The sequence below is a fragment of the Neoarius graeffei genome, chromosome 4, assembly GCF_027579695.1.
Source record: "Neoarius graeffei isolate fNeoGra1 chromosome 4, fNeoGra1.pri, whole genome shotgun sequence".
In the NCBI taxonomy this organism is placed as follows: domain Eukaryota; kingdom Metazoa; phylum Chordata; class Actinopteri; order Siluriformes; family Ariidae; genus Neoarius; species Neoarius graeffei.
Window position 1 is genome coordinate 101,724,502 of NC_083572.1, and position 20,097 is coordinate 101,744,598.

General features: G+C 41.1%; 1 protein-coding gene across 2 annotated transcripts in view; it reads right to left on the minus strand.

Annotated features, from left to right (window-relative positions):
* Nucleotides 1-6,076: 6,076 nt before the first annotated feature.
* Nucleotides 6,077-20,097, minus strand: part of LOC132885416 (zinc finger protein OZF-like) — a 49,014-nt gene continuing 34,993 nt past the window's right edge. Inside the window, exons 2-3 of one of the 2 annotated variants that reach the window (XM_060920075.1) lie at nt 13,354-13,539; nt 6,077-8,219 (exon numbers count right to left, since the gene is read on the minus strand). In XM_060920075.1, coding sequence (XP_060776058.1) covers nt 6,936-8,219; nt 13,354-13,413 — 1,344 coding nt within the window. In that variant the 5' untranslated portion in view covers nt 13,414-13,539 and the 3' untranslated portion in view covers nt 6,077-6,935. The remainder of the gene's footprint in view (nt 8,220-13,353; nt 13,540-20,097) is intronic. The other variant, XM_060920076.1, reaches the window with a different exon arrangement.

A 20,097-nucleotide genomic window follows, 5' to 3' on the forward strand; every position in this document is an offset into this window, starting at 1 on the left:
TCACAAGGGTTTTGCTTTGTGCACCTCACCTGAGTGGGACAGCAAAGGTTATTAGCCTTCACCTGCAGCAGGGTTTCAACTGCAGGCTCCTGTCAACCTCAACCATCTTGAGCTAATCTCAGCTTCCATGGCTATCTCCCCAGTGCCTTTCTTCAGTTGTTTGGGTTCCAAACCCATTTTCTTTCATCCTGCCTTTGGCATTACACTGAATCATCTCAACAAAATGGTGGCCTAATTTGCATGCCAAAAGGACACATGTTGCCATTCCAGTAATCCAGTTCACGTTTTTATTTACTACATAATTCCATATATATTCCATACGTTATTTTATAGTTTCAGTATCATCAGTATTGTTCTACAATATAAAAAATAGTCAAAATACAGGAAAAAAAAACTTTGAATGAATAGTTGTGTCCAAACTTTTGGCTGGTACTGTACTTCAGTGATTTGGAGTACAGTGCTAATTCTGTCACAAAGACCATCAGACCAGAATGGGTTGTTTTAGTACATTTACAGATAAAAAAAAAATTACCTAAAGGATTCAACTGAAATTCAGTGCTCTTATCCTCCATTATGTCTCCAAATATAATATTTCTGCTAAAATGGGAGAGAGAACATATTTTTGATTCTAACCAATCATATATGTCATGCCAGAAAGTATTGCAATAAAGACAGAAGAAAAATAAGTGATCCATAATTTCTGTTTCTTCATCACAGAATAGATAGTTATTGTGATCAAAGTAGAACCTTTGTCTCAGGAGTTCTCCTGAAGGATATCATTAAATACTTTGAAGTGAAACTCTTTTGCTTTTGGGGATAAAGGTAAGGTTAAGATGTTAATGCATAATTTCTTTAAGGTGGGCCAACAGAAAATATGAGAATCTGAGTTTCTGCTGAATTGCATCAGATATAAAACACTTGCAAAGAGACCATGGTGTCATAGAATCTGTGCATTTGGACACCAAAGCAAGTACAAAAGACCCAAGCTGCAGGGAGGAGGTATGAAGTGTCACCAATCTCCTAGAGGCAGAAGCAGAAGAGAAAGCACTTTCAAGTGCCTCTGTGAAGAAAACATCCAAAAAGTTGAAGAAATAAGGTGAATACTAGAGTGGATGCTCCCGTGTTCACAGCTCCTGATGTTGGCAAGGGAGATTAACGTTTTGAAAAAAAAAAAAGGCTGAAACAATTGGATTATCCAGGTCATACTGAACCCTCTGGGTTTCCCCTTCCTCATCTCATCTCATTATCTCTAGCCGCTTTATCCTTTACAGGGTCGCAGGCAAGCTGGAGCCTATCCCAGCTGACTATGGGCGAAAGGCGGGGTACACCCTGGACAAGTCGCCAGGTCATCACAGGGCTGACACATAGACACAGACAACCATTCACACTCACATTCACACCTACGGTCAATTTAGAGTCACCAGTTAACCTAACCTGCATGTCTTTGGACTGTGGGGGAAACCGGAGCACCCAGAGGAAACCCACACGGACACGGGGAGAACATGCAAACTCCACACAGAAAGGCCCTCGCCGGCCATGGGGCTCGAACCCAGGACCTTCTTGCTGTGAGGCGACAGCGCTAACCACTACACCACCATGCCGCCCCGGTTTCCCCTTCCTAGAAGAGTTAAATTCCTGGAAGAGGTGCCTGCACCTCAGTAAACAAGCTCAGGTGTTTGTGGTTTTAAGAACCAGACTTATGGAGCTTGCTTGCATGAGACATTATGCAATGTGGCTAACAATGTACAAACCATTGCACAAAAATGTCCCCAACATTGCAGATATGAAAATGGCAAGAGTTTATATTTGCACTTGCTGGAAATTTATGCATATCCAATCAAAGCTTGATATAATTTTACTTGGCTGTTTTAATGATAAAAGATGTCAGTAAACCCAAGTTAAGTGACAAACTAGGATGCTTCAACCTGAGGTCTTATAATCCTCATTTAAAGGCATTATGTAGAAGCCTTTTGAATGACAGTTTCTCTGTCAATCTTTTATTTGCTCTCAGATATTATGCTTAATATATCATGGGTTTACTGCAGTGTTGTAGTTGAGTCACTAAACCTTGAGTCCGAGTCCAGCAGGTCACTTACTTCTGTGGGTGTAGTCTTGCCAAATGATGATTGAAGTTCGAGGTAGTCCCCGTTGTCTCCTTGATAATTGTTCTACATATGGAACACATAGCAGTGCGTTTTTTATTTTCCACTGCACGAGAAGTCTGTAGAGGCAAAGTGGACAATCCTAGGGGCATTCTCTCCAGGCATTTTAGCGCAATTAATGTTAGTTTTTTCAGAATATGAAATATGAACAGGTGAATGTGCATTCTCTTGCACGAAATTAGTATAAAAATTAATATAGATATAAATATCTTATGCCAAATTATGGCATGTTACAAAAAATAAATAAAAAATCAGAGTCCTCATCTCCAATTTACGAGTCCGAATGCAGTTAATGCAGTAGTCCGAGTCCAAGTCAGAGTCATCAGTGCTCAAGTCCAAGTCAAGTCACCAGTCCTTAAAATTAGGGCATGAGTCGGACTCGAGTCTGAGTCCTGGACTCGAGTACTGCAAGCCTGGTTTACTGTAGATAGAATTGCATATTTTAGATACTTTTATTTTATTTTCATTATTATTTCAGATCAATTTATACTCAAACATTATATGCTAAGAGATTTACACTTTTAATAAACCGAAACCTTCTGGTGATTTATTAAAAGACAAAGCTGAGTTTTTGAGTCAATTATTTGATCTGAAGACTTCACTGAATATCAAGACCCCACCGATATCCCTTCAAAGCAGCTCTGCGCTGAGGTAAGAGCATATTTCCTGTTCTTCTGTAACTCTTTAAGGTACTATTTCTTGTGCTTTGGCTGAGTGTGATTTACCTTTACACAGAAAGGTTTATCTGGTACCACTAAACTTAAACTGAGGTAAATTAAAAGCGAGAAAAAGATTCTACCTATCACTTTGGTTGGCAGAAATGTACTGTACTTGGGAAATCATGTCCATCAACCATTGGTGAAGGGGAATGGGAGGAGGGCAACCATATTAGATAGGTTTGAAAAAGCTAAAAATGCACTATCATATTGTACATAGTTTGGCTGGAAATTAAATTTCATACAGAATACCTCAAAAGGAAAGATTTTGCTAGGTTCATTTAATAAACGGGTGACAGGCCATATATTTTTCTCCATCCAGTCAATGAAAAATAACGACCTGTTTCTAAAAAGAATGAACCTGCAATTCCAAATCAGAACATTGTCTCATCTCATTATCTCAAGCCGCTTTATCCTTCTACAGGGTCACAGGCAAGCTGGAGCCTATCCCAGCTGACTACAGGCGAAAGGCGGGGTACACCCTGGACAAGTAGCCAGGTCATCACAGGGCTGACACATAGACAACCATTCACATTCACAGTCAATTTAGAGTCACCAGTTAACCTAACCTGCATGTCTTTGGACTGTGGGGGAAACCGGAGCACCCGGAGGAAACCCACGCGGACAACATGCAAACTCCACACAGAAAGGCCCTCACCGGCTCCGGGGCTCAAACCCAGGACCTTCTTGCTGTGAGGCGACAGCACTAACCACTACACCACCGTGCCACCTCAGAACATTGTGTGGTGTGAAATTTGGTTTGTACAAGTGTTTCCAACATAAGAGTACTTGGGAATGGAATGACGATAATCTTACAGGTAATTTTTGAACAGAAAAGTCATAACGGACAAGAAAGTCAATAACACCAATCTTTTTGAAAATGTTCCTGGGACCACAACACTAAAGGCTGTTATTTCCTAGAAAGGATCTTCACCATTTGATATTTCAGCTTCTATTAATATAGTCAAGTCAATGGCCTGTAGACCACCATCTTCATCATATAAATAAAGGGGTTTTCTCTTCCAAATGTAGTCAAAGTTAAACTTGGTGATGGCCTTTACCACTTTGTTCAATACGGAAAAAGAACAAGCTAGATAAATGCACCTTGAAAGGCTTTCCATCTTTGTTATATAAATACAATAACTCCATTTGACCATCTGTCTAAACTTGATTTGCATTCATCCATTTTGTTCCATGTTTTCAAAGTTTCACTTATTCTTGGTTAGATGCACACCAAAGAATTGGACCATAGTTTTAATGGGGACACCATGCTGAAACAAGGTGGACATAATGTATAGCCACTTATTCAGACTTTCCAAGTTCAGTTGAAAATCAGATGCTTTGGAAAATAAATCTATAATCTGAATAACCTTTGGAACCTGCTCAATTTTTTCCAGAAATATCTGTCAGTTGACTTATGACTATTTGGTTCTCAAAGACACTCAATTGCTTAATATCCGAATTTTGGAAAAGAATTGAGAGCGTCTCCACTGAAACTAAGAAGAGTGATCGTAAAATTGGGCATCCTTATTTTATACCTCTCTTCATTATGAAACAAGGGAAACTGCCACCTGACAAAGATATTGAATTAGTGTCATGATAAAAGTATTTGATTACATTCCTGAAACTCTCTCTAAAACCCAATGCCTTGGAAAAAAGGATGCTCTATTTATTTATTTATAAATCATTAAAAATAAATGCATAAAGGTTTTTCTTCTAGTATTACAAAAAAACAGGACTCAGAAAGATAATTTCTATTTATTTTTTTAGAAAACATTTCATTGGATACAATAAATGTACAATTTTAAAATACACTTCACTAACTATTGTTCAGAAAAAAAAATTAAGTCCAAATCAATTCCCAATTAATGTTTCCAAAATGGTTTTTCCAATAGTGTTTGCTACAAGAAATTGCAGGGCAATGAATCATATGCCTAAAAAATCTGTTATTACACAAGCCATCCTTCATATTCATGCCGTTTACCAGGACATCTAGCACCAGTCCAAAGTTTGGACACACACCTACTCATTCATACAGTAGGTTTTTCTGTATTTAGACTATTTTCTATATTGTAGAACAATACTGAAGGCATCAGAACTATGAAATAACATATGGAACATATATAAAATTATGTGGTAAACAAAAAAGCATGAAAAAACCAATATTTAATATTTTAGATTCTTCAAAGTAGCCATAGTTTACCTTGACAGCTTTGTACACTACTGGCATTATCTTAACCAACTTCATGAGGTAGTCACCTGGAATGCTTTTCAAATAACAGGTGGGTCTTGTCAAAAGTTAACTCATGGAACTTCTTGCCTTCTTAATGCGTTTGAGATCAAACAATAAATAGTAAAATAATAAAAATACAGTAAATGGCTCTATTCCACAACTGTAGTCATCCATATTATATCAAGAAATTCTCAACTATGTAAAGAGAAACAACATCCATCATTACTTTAAGACATGAAGCATCTTTTAAGTTATAATAAAGAAAAAACACTGAATTAGAAGGTGTGTCCAAACTTTTGACTGGTACTGTAAATGATCCACAAAAAGATCCCAGACTTAATGCTATTACACACATTCTGTGGAAATTGTAGATTTCCACTGAAAAGTAGATGTTTCATCACAAATTTTACCTTTTCTCAAACCTGTTACATTGTTAATATGAGAATTCCTTCAGCTCTTTGGTGTCATTAGTATAGTCGAAGTCAAGCAACTTTTCAATTATAATTTTTAACTGAATAGTCATCTTTGTGGTCAAAGCTGCATTTTTACTCAACAACAAGAAATTAACCTTTAATTCAACACTATCCAAAAGGTATCAGAAAAGTCTCAATTTATTATTTGGACAAGCATTTTCAGGAATATACAAAAACCTCCACCAGTTGTAGAATGAAATGTTTTTGAAAGTGGTTTGCAGATCCCATTTAACTCAAAATGAACTAGTTTAAATGAGGCTTATTAATTATAAATATTTGTTTCCAAATACTGTAATGTAAGCTATGACCTCATGGTTAAAGAAACAGCTTTGGGACTGAAAGGTCACCAGTTCGATTCCCTGGACCAGCAGGAAATCTAACCCCCAACTGCTCCCCCAGGTATGTTGCTCTGGATAAGAGCGTCTGCAAAATGCCACTAATGTAAAGTAATACTGTGGCGGAAAAAGGAATTAACACGCTGAAACCTGAAGCCACAGAAGAAATAGGTTTTATTCAATCCTGCAAGATAGGACTCTCTACTTCAGTGAAGAGCACATCTCATCTCTTTCATGCTCCCTTTATAGTGGGAATATGTGAAAAACTTGAAGCTGGGTTTACATGCAAGCATTATCATAACAGACACCAAATGAATGCACACAGTCATGTACACACACAAAAAAATTTTCTGCTTAGATGACTGAATAAAATCTTCTTAAACACTTAAACATTTTCCATTACAATACAAACTACAGCAAAAGGCATAGAGGAGAAAATCGGAACTTGTAATGTACCAGAGATTTTTTCATGATGAATTGCTGGTGCATTCAGTCTTTTTCAATATATCAAGTCACAATCTGGAGCTATATGAAAGGCATCGTTCACAAATCATGTTTGCAACATACAGGCATTTTAGCTGACTTTGGAGCTCCATTTCCAATTAAAATGATGACTCAGGTATTGCTGTTTATGCTACTATGTTGTTTATTACGTCTCACAAGATCATTTTCCCCAGTCAGAGACGCTGTTTGTTCAATCAGATTTTGAGAGAATTTATAAATGTATTTATTTATTTCTAAGATATGGCGAAACTGTAGCACATTTTGTTTACAATATTAAACCTCTATTAAGCATATATATTAAACATAGCATTTTTTTAGCTTTATCCAGAAAAAAATTGCTTTGCATGTTTTTTTTTATTTAGAAAGTCTTTTCAGTCAATTTTCATTCAAATTTTGTTCAAAATAACCAATTTGAATCAAATCATGACACCAGTACCGTGAATCAAAACGAATTGTGACCACAGTATATTCTTACATCCATAATAGTAATTAAATTTTTTAACTTGACAAATTCATGTGTTGCATACCGACAGCTCCACTGTAATGCACTTGTGTTTCTTAAGTGTGCTTGAATAAGTGAAGCTCAAACCACAATGCGAGCAGTAATACGGCTTTTCTCCTGTGTGGATGCGCTGGTGTTTCCTGAAATTTCCTCTCTCAGAAAAACTCTTCCCACACTGTGAGCAGCTATACGGCTTTTCTCCTGTGTGAACCCACTGGTGTGTTTTGAAACTTTCTCTATCCCTATAGCTTTTTCCACACTGTGTGCAGTGATAGGGCTTCTCTCCTGTGTGGATGTGCTGGTGTTTTTTGAGAGCTCCTCTATCAATAAAGCTTTTTCCACACTGTGAGCAGTGATGCGGTTTCTCTCCTGTGTGAATGCGCTGGTGGTTTTTGAGAGTTACTAGGAAACTAAAGCTTTTTCCACACTGTGAGCAGTAATATGGCTTCTCTCCTGTGTGAATGCGGTGGTGTTGTTTGAGGGTGTCCTCACGGCTAAAACTCTTACCACACTGTGAGCAGTGATACGGCTTCTCTCCTGTGTGAATCCTTTGGTGCTGCACAAAATGTCCTCTTTGATTAAAACTCTTACCACACTGTGAGCAGTGATACGGCTTCACACCTGTGTGAAGGCGCTGGTGTATTATGAAATTTCCTCTCTCCCTAAAGCTTTTTCCACACTGTGAGCAGTGATATGGTTTCTCTCCTGTGTGAATGCGCTGGTGTGTTTTGAGAGTTCCTAGGAGAGTAAAGCTTTTTCCACACTGTGAGCAGTGGTACGGCTTTTCTCCCGTATGAATCCTCTGGTGTTGCACAAAATGTCCTCTTTGAGTAAAACTCTTACCACATTGTGAGCAGTGATATGGCTTCTCTCCTGTGTGAATCCTTTGGTGTTGCACAAAATATCCTCTTTGAGGAAAACTCTTACCACACTGTGAGCAGTGATACGGCTTCTCTCCTGTGTGAATCCTTTGGTGTTGCACAAAATGTCCTTTTTGAGTAAAACTCTTACCACACTGTGAGCAGTGATACGGTTTCTCTCCTGTGTGGGTGCGTTGGTGTGTTTTGAGATTTTCTTCATTACTAAAGCTTTTCCCACACTCGGAGCAGTGGTAAATTGTTTTTTGCCTTTGTTTGCAAGTGCGGTGAATACCAGATGAAGCTGGCTGACCAGTGGAGATTCTTGGAGATACCAAATTCTCATCATTAATCTTTTCTGAGTTCATCATAGTGGGTTCTCCTGGCATGTTTGCAGAATTACAAACAGATGAAGACTTGCAATTAGGCATGTATTCCTAGATCAGAAAAAAAGACAAAAATTAACTTGGTATGGTTTTCACATAAAAATGTCAAAAGCAACAGAATTTTTGCAATCCAAGAAAGCTGACCATGTCACGTTTAATTCTTGTCAATTCTGCATGAGAATTTGGTTAAGGCCCAAGTATAGTTCCACGGATACAGCTTCACACAACGCGGATGTGCACATACAGTGCCTTGAAAAAGTATTCATACCCCTTGAACTTTTCCACATTTTTCCACCCTACCACGAACTTAAAAGTTTTTTTACTGAGATTTTATGTGATAGACCAACACAGAGTAGCACATAATTGTGAAGTGAAACAAAAATGATAAATGGTCTTCAAAATTTTAAACAAATAAAAATCTGAAAAACGTGGTGTGCATTAGTATTCAGTCCCCTGTACTCTGATACCTCTAAATACAATCCAGTGCAATCAATTGCCTTCAGAAGTCATCTAATTGGTTAAAAGAGTCCTACTGTGTGTAATTTACTCTCAGCATAAATACACTTGTTCTGTGAAGGCCTCAGTGGCTTGTTAGAGAACACTGAAGAACAAACAGCATCATGAAGACCAAAGAACTCACCACACAGGTCAGGGATAAAGTTCTGGAGAAGTTTAAAGCAGGGTTAGGTTATAAAAAAAATATCCCAAGCTCTGAACATCTCAAGAAGCACTGTTCAATTTGTCATTCAAAAATGGAAAAAGTATGGCACAACTGCAAACCTACCAAGACATGGCCGTCCACCTAAACTGACAGAGCAAGCAAGGAGAGCACTGGTCAGAGAAGCAGCCAAGAGGCCCATGATCACTCTGGAGGAGCTGCAGAAATCCACAACTCAGGTGGGAGAATCTGTGCACAGGACAACTATAAGTCATACACTCCACAAATCTGGCCTTTTTGGAAGAGTGGCAAGAAGAAAGCCATTGTTGAAAGACAGGCATAAGAAGTCCCGCTTGCAGTTTGCCAGAAGCCATGTAGGGGACACAGCAAACATGTGGAAAAAGCTGCTTTGGTCAGATGAGACCAAAGTTGAACTTTTTGGCCTAAATGCAAAGCGCTATTTGTGGCGGAAAACTAACACTGCTCATCACCCTGCACACACCATCCCCACTGTGAAACATGGTGGTGGCAGCATCATGCTATGGGGATGCTTTTCTTCAGCAGGGACAGGGAAGCTGGTCAGAGTTGATGGGAAAATGGATGGAGCTAAATACAGGGCAATCCTGGAAGAAAACCTGTTGGAGGCTGCAAAAGACTTGAGACTGGGAAGGAGATTCACCTTCCAGCAAGACAATGACCCTAAACATACAGCCAGAGCTACAATGGAATGGTTTAGATCAAAGAATATTCATGTGTTAGAATGGCCCAGTCAAAATCCAGACCTAAATCCCATTGAGCATCTGTGGCAAGACTTGAAAATTGCTGTTCACAGATGCTCTCCATCCAATCTGGCTGAGCTTGAGCTATTTTGCAAAGAAGAATGGGCAAAAATTTTAGTGTCTAGATGTGCAAAGCTGGTAGAGACATACCACAAAAGACTTGCAGCTGTAATTGCAGCAAAAGGTGGCTCTACAAAGTATTGACGCAGGGGGGCTGAATACTAATGCACATCACATTTTTCAGATTTTTATTTGTTTAAAATTTTGAAGACCATTTATCATTTTTGTTTCACTTCACAATTATGTACTACTCTGTGTTGGTCTATCATAAAATCTCAATAAAAAAACTTTTAAGTTCGTGGTTGTAAGGTGGAAAAATGTGAAAAAGTTCAAGGGGTATGAATACTTTTTCAAGGCACAGTAGGTGTCTCCAAAATATACTCAATTTCCTGCTGTTTGAACACATGCACACTACAGGTCCTGCATTACCCTGTCAGGATTCATTTCTAATAAACAAATTTAGCACCTCTCATTCCGAGTTGTTGAGAGTTAACAGTCTAGAAAAGGTTACAAAACAATCTTTGAAGTGGTTGGACTCCTTCCATCCACAGACAGACAGATTGTGAACAAATGGAGGAAATTCAAGGCCATTGTTACCATCCCCAGGAGATAATAAAGATAACAGTTGGTGTAAGAGTCCCAGGGTTCCCACTCTAAGGCCAAGTTTACATTAGACCGTATCTGTCTCGTTTTCTTCACGGATGCACTGTCCGTTTACATTAAACCGCCTGGAAACGCCAGGAAACGGGAATCCGCCAGGGTCCACGTATTCAATCCAGATCGTGTCAGCTCTGGTGCTGTGTAAACATTGAGAATACGCGGATACGCTGTGCTGAGCTCTAGCTGGCGTCGTCATTGGACAACGTCACTGTGACATCCACCTTCCTGATTCGCTGGCGTTGGTCATGTGACGCGACTGCTGAAAAACGGCGCGGACTTCCGCCTTGTATCACCTTTCATTAAAGAGTATAAAAGTATGAAAATACTGCAAATACTGATGCAAATACTGCCCATTGTGTAGTTATGATTGTCTTTAGGCTTGCCATCCTTCCACTTGCAAGTGGTAAGTGATATGCGCTGGGATCACACACACAGCGGCTCAGTCCCGAATCACTGCTTGTGCACTACACTCGTGCGCTCTGTGAGCTGCGCAGGGCCGGAGTGCGCACCCTCCAGAGGGCACTCGCTGTTCAGGGCGGAGTGATTTGGAGCGCAGGATGCCTGCGGAGCCGAGCGTATCCGTGTATTGGTGTTGCTGTGTGCACGCAAATCGTGTATTGGTGTTGCTGTGTGCACACTAATCGTTTTAAAAACGTTAATCTGATGATCCGCTGATACGGTCTAATGTAAACCCCACCTAAGTCAAATGGCAAGTTCCATTACTTTCACTGACTAAAAGCTGAATTTCCATGACCTATAACAAACAGAAAAAAACAGGCTGCCTTGATGCCAAGCAGACAAAAAACAGCCTCAGTATTTTAAACCCATGAATTTGAGAGCTTTATTTACTAATTCGCAGATGTTTTCAGTACATAAAATAGTTTTCACTACTTAAAACTGGTGAAATACTGCTTGGAAAATATTGTCATTTTGACAAAATGGCAACTAAAACACACTACAAACAAAATTCCCTGATATTACATGACTTATATCAGCCTCATTAAAGTAATTTTGTAGTGTACATAGTTCAAAATGTTTTTAATGCACATGTAGGCCTGCATGAGGATTTCTGTAATATTCAGAATAGTTTAATACATTTCTATTTGAATTAAATTTGAGGGGTGTGGTGAGTATTGTCCAATCACATTGGTTATTGTAAATCACAAACTGTTATCGATGCTAAAAATCCCTTATAAGGCAGGTCCAAGATTATGTAATCTTCTTGTCCTTTTCATTGTGTAGGCAGCTGCATTGCACAATGCACAACAGAAGTCGGCCACAGTAGCAAGATGGAGGAGCACATCGACTGCCTGGAAGTATTTAGTCTGGTTTGGCAGATACTTGTTTTCATTTCATCTTTCTCCTGAAGATGTACCCTTTTCCATTGCATTCTCCACTGCTGAGCTCTGCTCCCTCTCCAAACTAATGACATGCCCTCTGGTGTCACCATGGTTCACACTGGAAAAACCAGCTCTATTTTGGTTTCAGTTGGGAACCAATGTTTCAGGTTCCAAACCAACTTATTTTTGGTTGAAATGCTCTGAACAGTTCAACATTTGGTGTGCAAACCAGAACAGAACCCATTCCCTGTTGGTGGAAATGGGGTATCCGTGAGATGCATGGTAAGGACAGTGATAATCTCACAGACTGGCTCACAGAGTACATCAACTTTTGCGTCAACACCACCATACCTTTAAAATCTGTATACCGCTTGCCCAACAAGAAGCCACAAGTCACTAAAGACATCCAAGTCCTTCACAATAAAAAGAATAATGCATTCAGGTCAGATGACAGCGAGGCAGTGAAAAAGGTACAGAAATAGCTGTCAGTAAAGATAAAGGAGGGGTGGGACAAGTCACAGGAGGAAACTGGAGCAAAGGTTGCAACAGAACATCAGGGAAGTGTGGAAGGGTATGATCACTGGCCTTAAATCCAGCTGCAAGGGGACTGATGGGGATGTAGAGAAGGCCAATAAGTTTAACCTGTGCAACCAGTTTGGCAGTGGGCCTCAGCTCAATCTTCCTTGCAGCCCCACATGGCACCCAATACTCCCCTACCTCCTTCGGACACTACCATTAGTGCCCCAGCAAAATGCTGCTCTTCTTTTCACTTCCCTTTTTGGTTGATTGGGAGTGTTTAATCACTTCATCCCTTAATCTTACCCGCTGGTGCCCAATAGGGCTATAACGATACACCCAACTCACGATTCGATTCGTATCACGATTTTTGACCCACGATTCGATACACCCACGATTTTTTTTAAAATGTTTTTTTAAAGTAGTAAATTTGACTTATTAACATTTACTTACATTAACTTAATAATTTAATAACAAATAATTCAGACCACTGCAGAGAATGAGTAATATGTATGCAAAAATGAACAAATGTATATCCAAAGATTGCTTTATTTCTCAAAATAATACTGTTGAGACATTCAACAAACTTTCATTCTGTATAACAAAATGCTACTCCACTGAATAAATGAAATATCTCCCTTTCATTCTGGGGAAGCAGAATTGCACTAGTGCTGCAAAAGTAAACAAATAACCAAATAAATAACATTTCTCTTTTCTGTCACAAATGTAACCCCATTGAGTTAAAGTAAATGAAATATCTCCCTTCTATTCTAAGGTAGCATACTTGCACTAGTGCTAAACCAATAGTTAAGATATCAAAATAACATCTGTTCTGTATAACAAAATGCTACCCCAATGAGTAAATTAAACATTTCAGAGTTAGCAGACTTGCACTATTGCTCTAAACCTGATTGGCTGACTAAAGAGATTTTGAAATTCTTTTTCAAAAACACCCTCATGTCCACATTGTCTGGTGTGAGGCTTGCTCTTTGTGCTCTGACAATGTCTCCAGCAGTGGAGAACACTCTCTCACTGGGAACAGATGTGGCAGGTATTCCAAGAAAACGCTTAGCTAGCTTGGCTAAGTGGGGAAACTGGTTTTCATTGTCTCGCCATCATATGAGTAGATTTGACTCCACTGAGAGGCTTTGCACTGATCTGTAATGTTGTACCTCCTCTTCCACCTCTAGACGGAAAGGCTTTGGTGATGTTCCAAGATATGTTGGGAACATGTCTCCGAACAGTTCAGCTATTGGTGCTCTTTTCGCTGGAGGTGGACTGGCGCTGGTACTGGCACTGGCACTGCTGGTAGAGGCCTCCTCTGGTCCCTCATCTCTCTCCTCCTTGACAGTCTGGGCCTAAAACAAAAACATTTGAAGCATCATGTGTTAGATCACATAAAGTAAATTTGAAATCATCCAATAATGTAAGAAAAGTTTACAGTACAGCCAGTTGAATGAAAGCATCATGTGATAATTTGCATTTTAATGAAATTATTTATATCAATTCTAAAAGTGAAATACCTGAGCAGTCTGTGAAAAGTGTTCCAGAATCCTCTCTGTCAGGCTACTGAATGCTGAGGTTGTGGTGGTCTCATCCAGGAAAGGTAGAGATTTGAACCTAGGGTCAAGTGCAGTGCTCACATGGAGAAAGTCTGTTAGGGCCTCATCTGTGTCTGGGTATCGGTCCTCAAAATCAGCTGTAATAGCAGTCTTCATTTCTTTAACTGTTGTTGAGTCTGAGCCAGTGTGCTTCATTGACATCAGAATTCTGTGTTTCAATGACAGAATCATTGATATAGTGGGCGTCTGATCTGTGCTCATTAGGGTGGTGATTGTCTTCAGTGGTTTGAGCACCTGAACCACATCCTCTGCCAGCTTCACGTCTGCTTCAGAGTGACAATGTCCTTGAGATTTTTCTTCACGGTTCCATCCGTGACAGCTGCAAAAACAGCAGCCTGCTGCTCGAGGTACCGCTCGAGCATGTCGTGGCTCGAATTCCACCTTGTGGTAACATCCTGCACCAGCTTGTGCGATGGCAACTGCAGCATTTTTTGTTTGTCACTTAACACAGCAGCGGCTGAAGTGCTTTTGTGAAAAAACGTGACAATTTTCCTGACTCTGCAAAGGAGTCTGGAGACCTGGTTCACGGCCATTCCTTTCTGTGCAGCTAGATTTACTGTGTGGGCAAAGCATCTGATATGCGGAGAAAATCCGGCCGCCTCAACAGCATTTGCGACATTCCTCGCATTGTCAGTGGTCACTGGCACCGGGAGGTCTGAGCTGATCTTCCATTCTGACATCGCCTGCATCAGGATTTCTGTCAGACGGCCACTTGTATGGCTCTCGTACACCGGCTGTGTTTGAAGGACTGGGTTTGCGATTTGCCACTGGCCAGTGATGTAGTGAGCAGTTATTGTTAAGTAGCTGTGCATAGCATGAGATGTCCACCCATCCATTGTGATAGTGATAAAATCCGTGCACCTCAGTTCTTCCTCAATCCTCGTTTTAGTCTCTTGGAAAAGTTTCGGGAGCAGTTTCTGGGAAAAATGAGCTCGGCTTGGTATTTCGTAACGGGGCTCCAGTTCCTTCATTAAATTTCAGAACCCCTCGTCGTCGACCACAGAAAAGGGCTGCATATCCTTAGCCATAAATATTCCAATTGCCCTGGTTATTCTTTGAGCACGCTCCGAGTTAACTGGCAACTTCAAGTGGAATAGATTCGGCAAAGTGTGCTGCCGCTGCTGGGGTTTCTTAGGTCCACTTAATTTCAGGATGGTGCCATTGAATGTGCATCTGCATGTTCGTAGTGTTCCCCGTCACCTGCGGCAGTGTTTTAAAACACGTACGGCAAATTGTGCGTCTTGTCAACCACACGGTCACCATCCTTGTTCTCCACCGGATAGCCGAAATACTGCCACACTGCAGACCTAAACGGCCTTGGAGGGTCGGCAATTATAGGCCTGTCTGAACTAGCCATTGTGCAATGTGCACAGGTCTCACTCACGCTGTTGTTCGTAGAGCCAAACTTTTTGTCACATGACTGAAAGCTCGTCGTGTGACTCGCAGAAGATTGTCGCAGGTCGGCGAAAAAACGACTTACTAATAGATATAAAAAATAAAAGTAATTTAAGTAAGTTTAAAATGTAATTTAAATAAAAGTAAAGTATTCATAAATTGAAGTTTGGAAGCACTAACACCTCTGTTTTTGGGCTGAGGAGAAGTTTGAAAGGGTGTACCGCGATTCTGCCTTCTTGTATCTCGACACAGATCGTGGCTCTGTGTATCGTGATTTCGATTTCGATACGCATATTGTTACAGCCCTAGTGCCCAACCCTTCCTGTTCATGACTGTGATTCCTATGGGCCATCCACCTTCAACATCACTGAGGACCAAGTCAGGAGAGAACTGCGGAGACTCCATTAGGCAAAAGCAGCTGGCCCTGATGGTATCAATCCATAAGTGCTCAAGATCTGCACGTCCTAACTCTGTGGAGCACTACTCAGGATCTTTAACCTGAGCCTCAACTTAAGCCAACAAAGGTGCCTGTGTTGTAGAAAACATATTGTCTGGTTCGTCTGGCAAAGAAGGTGTGCCCTAGTGCCCCATCTGCTTACAGACAAGTAACACTTACCTCACACAGCATTAAAGTCTTTGAGAGACTGGTCCTGGAGATCTTTTGCCCCCTGGTTAGGTTGGTGCTGGATCCAACTTCCCTAGTGCTTTTAACACCTTTCAGCTAACCCCACGAGGGAGTAAGCCACAAAGGGATGGACAAAATCTCCTTTCCTTTCTCCATGTACACCATTGACTTTACATAAAATAAAGAAGGCTGGCATCTGTAAAAATTCTCAGAAGACTGTAATATTCAGATGCATCAGACATGGGGAAGAGACAGAATATAGGAGGGTAATAGACAATTTTGTTGACTGGTGTCAGCCGAATCAGCTGCAGCTCAACATCTGTAAGACTAAAGAACTGGTGGTGGAGCTGAGATGATCATGGTCTCCAGTTAACTCCTGTCCACCATTAGGGGAGCGGATGTGGAGATTGTTCAAGACTACAAATAACTTGGTGTGCATTTAGACAAACTGGACTGGGCAAAGAACACACTGGCCATCTATATATATTGTGGTCGGCACAGTGGTGTAGTGGTTAGCACAGTCGCCTCACAGCAAGAAGGTTCTGGGTTTGAACCCAGCGGCCGGCAAGGGCCTTTCTGTATGGAGTTTGCACGTTCTCTCCATGTCTGCGTGGGTTTCCTCCAGGTGCTCCGGTTTCCCCCACAATCCAAAGACATGCAGGTTAGGTTAATATGGGATGGCCTTGGGCTGAAGTGGCCTTGAGCAAGGCACCTAACTCCCAACTGCTCCCCGGGCGCTGTTAGCATGGCTGCCCACTGCTCTGGGTATGTGTGTGCGCGCTCATTGCTCACGTGTGTGTGCATGTGTGTGTTCACTGCTTCGGATGGGTTAAATGCAGAGAGGAAATTTCACAAGTGTGTGATGAATAAAGTTGTGCTTTCTTTCTTATAAGTAGGCATATCAGACGCTTGCTGGCCATGGTGTGAAAATTGTGCATGCAGATGTGCGTCTAAGTTTCCAAATCTGTCATTGCTTAACTCTTGAATATTTTCTATCATTAAAAAGATGATAATTTCTGCTTTCCAAGGAAATTCATCTTGTTAAGATCTGTTCAGTATTTTGGGAGTAACAGCAGGTTAAAGTTGGTACAACAGAGTACACTCTCCGCTTGCGTGACATCGGGAGACTGCCGGTGCTTTTTGAGTCACGAGAAAGCAGTCAGGCTCTCTTCTGATCGGTTTCCAATTGGATTACTCGTGAATATCAATCAGATAACCTCTATAGGGATGTTCTCTAGCTCTCACTGTTTCTGATGAAGTATTCAACAAAATTTTCCCTCAGCTAGTTTTGATATTATGCTTCATGGAAGACTTTGAAGTGAGTTTTCATAGCTTTACTGACTTATTTTTTCAAATAAAATTGATTCATGAAAATAAATAACTATTGTAGAATATACCTGTCATTGTTTTGATGAAAAATATCGAGATCTTAGTAATTGGAATGATATTTCTAAAAACTGGAAGTCAGAAATGCGAGTGTCAATTTCAATTCAATTAACTGGAACTGTTTATTGGATGTGGCTCTCAGTTTTTTTTAGGTTAGCCTTGAAAGCTGTGAATATTATCATTTATATTCTTTAATATAAACACTAGTAGGCCCTACTTTACTTTAAATACAAAGGCCTACAAAGCACAAAGAGGGTATTAGAAATAATTTTTTTCTTCTTGAGTGTACCAATTTAACATTTTTTTAAACCTAATTAGCATAATTAATACAAATTAAATACTAATTTCCATAATTAATTTTTACTAATTTTGGAAACTTTGTATTCAGTATCGAACCATCTATGTGCCTGCCAATTTTCATGTAAATATCTTGAAAAATAAAAAAGTTAAGAAAAAACATTTAATCTCATTCGTTAATGAGGCCCATTTTGGACCATGTTATCCTAATACATAATATTATGTCAGTTTTCTAAAAATTAAGCCATTTTTTATATCTTTGATTTGTAATATCTCAAGAACAGATAAACATTTTAAATTCTGTAAAAAGTATGTTGCTCTGCATTCAATTCTGAATTCAATGAGAGCCGTTTCAAGCAATTTGTATTGAATTTATCAAAGTAGGCTGTACCTCCTATGCATAGTCCGATCATTTAGAGTCTGTAATACCATGCTGCAGATGTTTTACAAGTTTGTGGTCACCAGTGCCATTTTCTATGCTGTCGCATGCCAGGGTGGCAGCATGAAGGTAGCACACACCAAGAGACTCAAGAAACTGATTAAGAAAGTTGGCTCTGTTGTAGGCGAGGAACTTGACTCCTGGGAAACTGTGACAGATAGGAGAATGTTATCTAGACTTCAGTCCAGCCCTCACAATAAGTTTCCGAGTAGAAGGGAAAGTTGAAAGAAAAGAGGGTTGAAGGCCCTGACAGCAAGGCACACAGTGCTAAGGCATATCCTATTGAGGGACAGGGGCTCTTCCCTGGACATTTTTGAAATTTTATACAACCCCGATTCCAAAAAAGTTGGGACAAAGGACAAATTGTAAATAAAAATGGAATGCAATGATGTGGAAGTTTCAAAATTCCATTTTTTATTTAGAATAGAACATAGATGACATATCAAATGTTTAAACTGAGAAAATGTATCATTTAAAGAGAATAAAAATTAGGTGATTTTAAATTTCATGACAACACCACATCTCAGAAAAGTTGGGACAAGGCCATGTTTACCACTGTGAGACATCCCCTTTTCTCTTTACAACAGTCTGTAAACGTCTGGGGACTGAAGAGACAAATTGCTCAAGTTTAGGGATAGGAATGTTAACCCATTCTTGTCTAATGTAGGATTCTAGTTGCTCAACTGTCTTAGGTCTGTTTTGTCGTATCTTCTGTTTTATGGTGCACTAAATGTTTTCTATGGGTGAAAGATCTGGACTGCAGGCTGGCCAGTTCAGTACCCGGACCCTTCTTCTACGCAGCCATGATGCTGTAATTGATGCAGTATGTGGTTTGGCATTGTCATGTTGGAAAATGCAAGGTCTTCCCTGAAAGAGACGTCGTCTGGATGGGAGCATATGTTGCTCTAGAACCTGGATATACCTTTCAGCATTGATGGTGTCTTTCCAGATGTGTAAGCTGCCCATGCCACACACACTAATGCAACCTCATACCATCAGAGATGTAGGCTTCTGAACTGAGCGCCGAGAACAACTTGGGTCGTCCTTCTCCTCTTTAGTCCGAATGACACAGTGTCCCTGATTTCCATAAAGAACTTCAAATTTTGATTCGTCTGACCACAGAACAGTTTTCCACTTTGCCACAGTCCATTTTAAATGAGCCTTGGCCCAGAGAAGACATCTGCGCTTCTGGATCATGTTTAGATACGGCTTCTTTTTTGAACTAGAGTTTTAGCTGGCAACGGCGGATGGCATGGTGAATTGTGTTCAGAGATAATATTCTCTGGAAATATTCCTGAGCCCATTTTGTGATTTCCAATACAGAAGCATGCCTGTATGTGATGCAGTGCCATCTAAGGGCCCAAAGATCACAGGCACCCAGTATGGTTTTCCGGCCTTGACCCTTACGCACAGAGATTCTTCCAGATTCTCTGAATCTTTTGATGATATTATGCACTTGTGGCAGCGGGGGCGTGGTCAAGCGCCGGTTTGTGACAGGAGGGTGGAGCCAGGGAAGGTGAGTGGCAGCATCGCTACACCGGACGGTAATTAACCTGTGTTTTGTGTGTGTTTTCCCAGTAAACCGCTCCCTATTTAAGGAGGCTGAGAGAGAGCAGAAGGAGCGCGACCCGGGAGTGGATGCAGAGTGTGTGTGTATGGGTGTGTGTGTGTTTACGCTGGAACAATTCATCGCCCGCTTACCAGCCGGGACCGCGGAGTGGGTCCAGTGCCACCGCCCGGCGTCGCTGGATCAGGCCGTAGGACTGGCGGAGGATCATTTGGCGGCTGTTCCGGTGGCAGGACAACTGACGACATCGTCTTCTCTCTCCTCTTCTCTCTCTCTTTCTCCCCCCCCCACCCCGTGTCCCGTCCTCGCCCCATTCCCCCACCACAGAGGCGGGGGCCGGCTCCACCCCAGCCGGCCCGCCGCACCCGTGGTGCCCTCCCGTTTCTCCCTTCTGTGTCTGTCTCTCCCCCCCCTCAGGTGAGTGAGCCCCAGAACACAGCTGCAGAGGGAAGGCCCGGGCCGGTTTGCTGGCGCTGCGGGGAACCGGGCCACCTGCAGCAACAGTGCGCAGCGATGGAGGTGGGGGCGGTGGTGCAGATCCCCGATGCGCCAGAGGCTGCCCTCGATCGGGCCGGAGCGTATCGC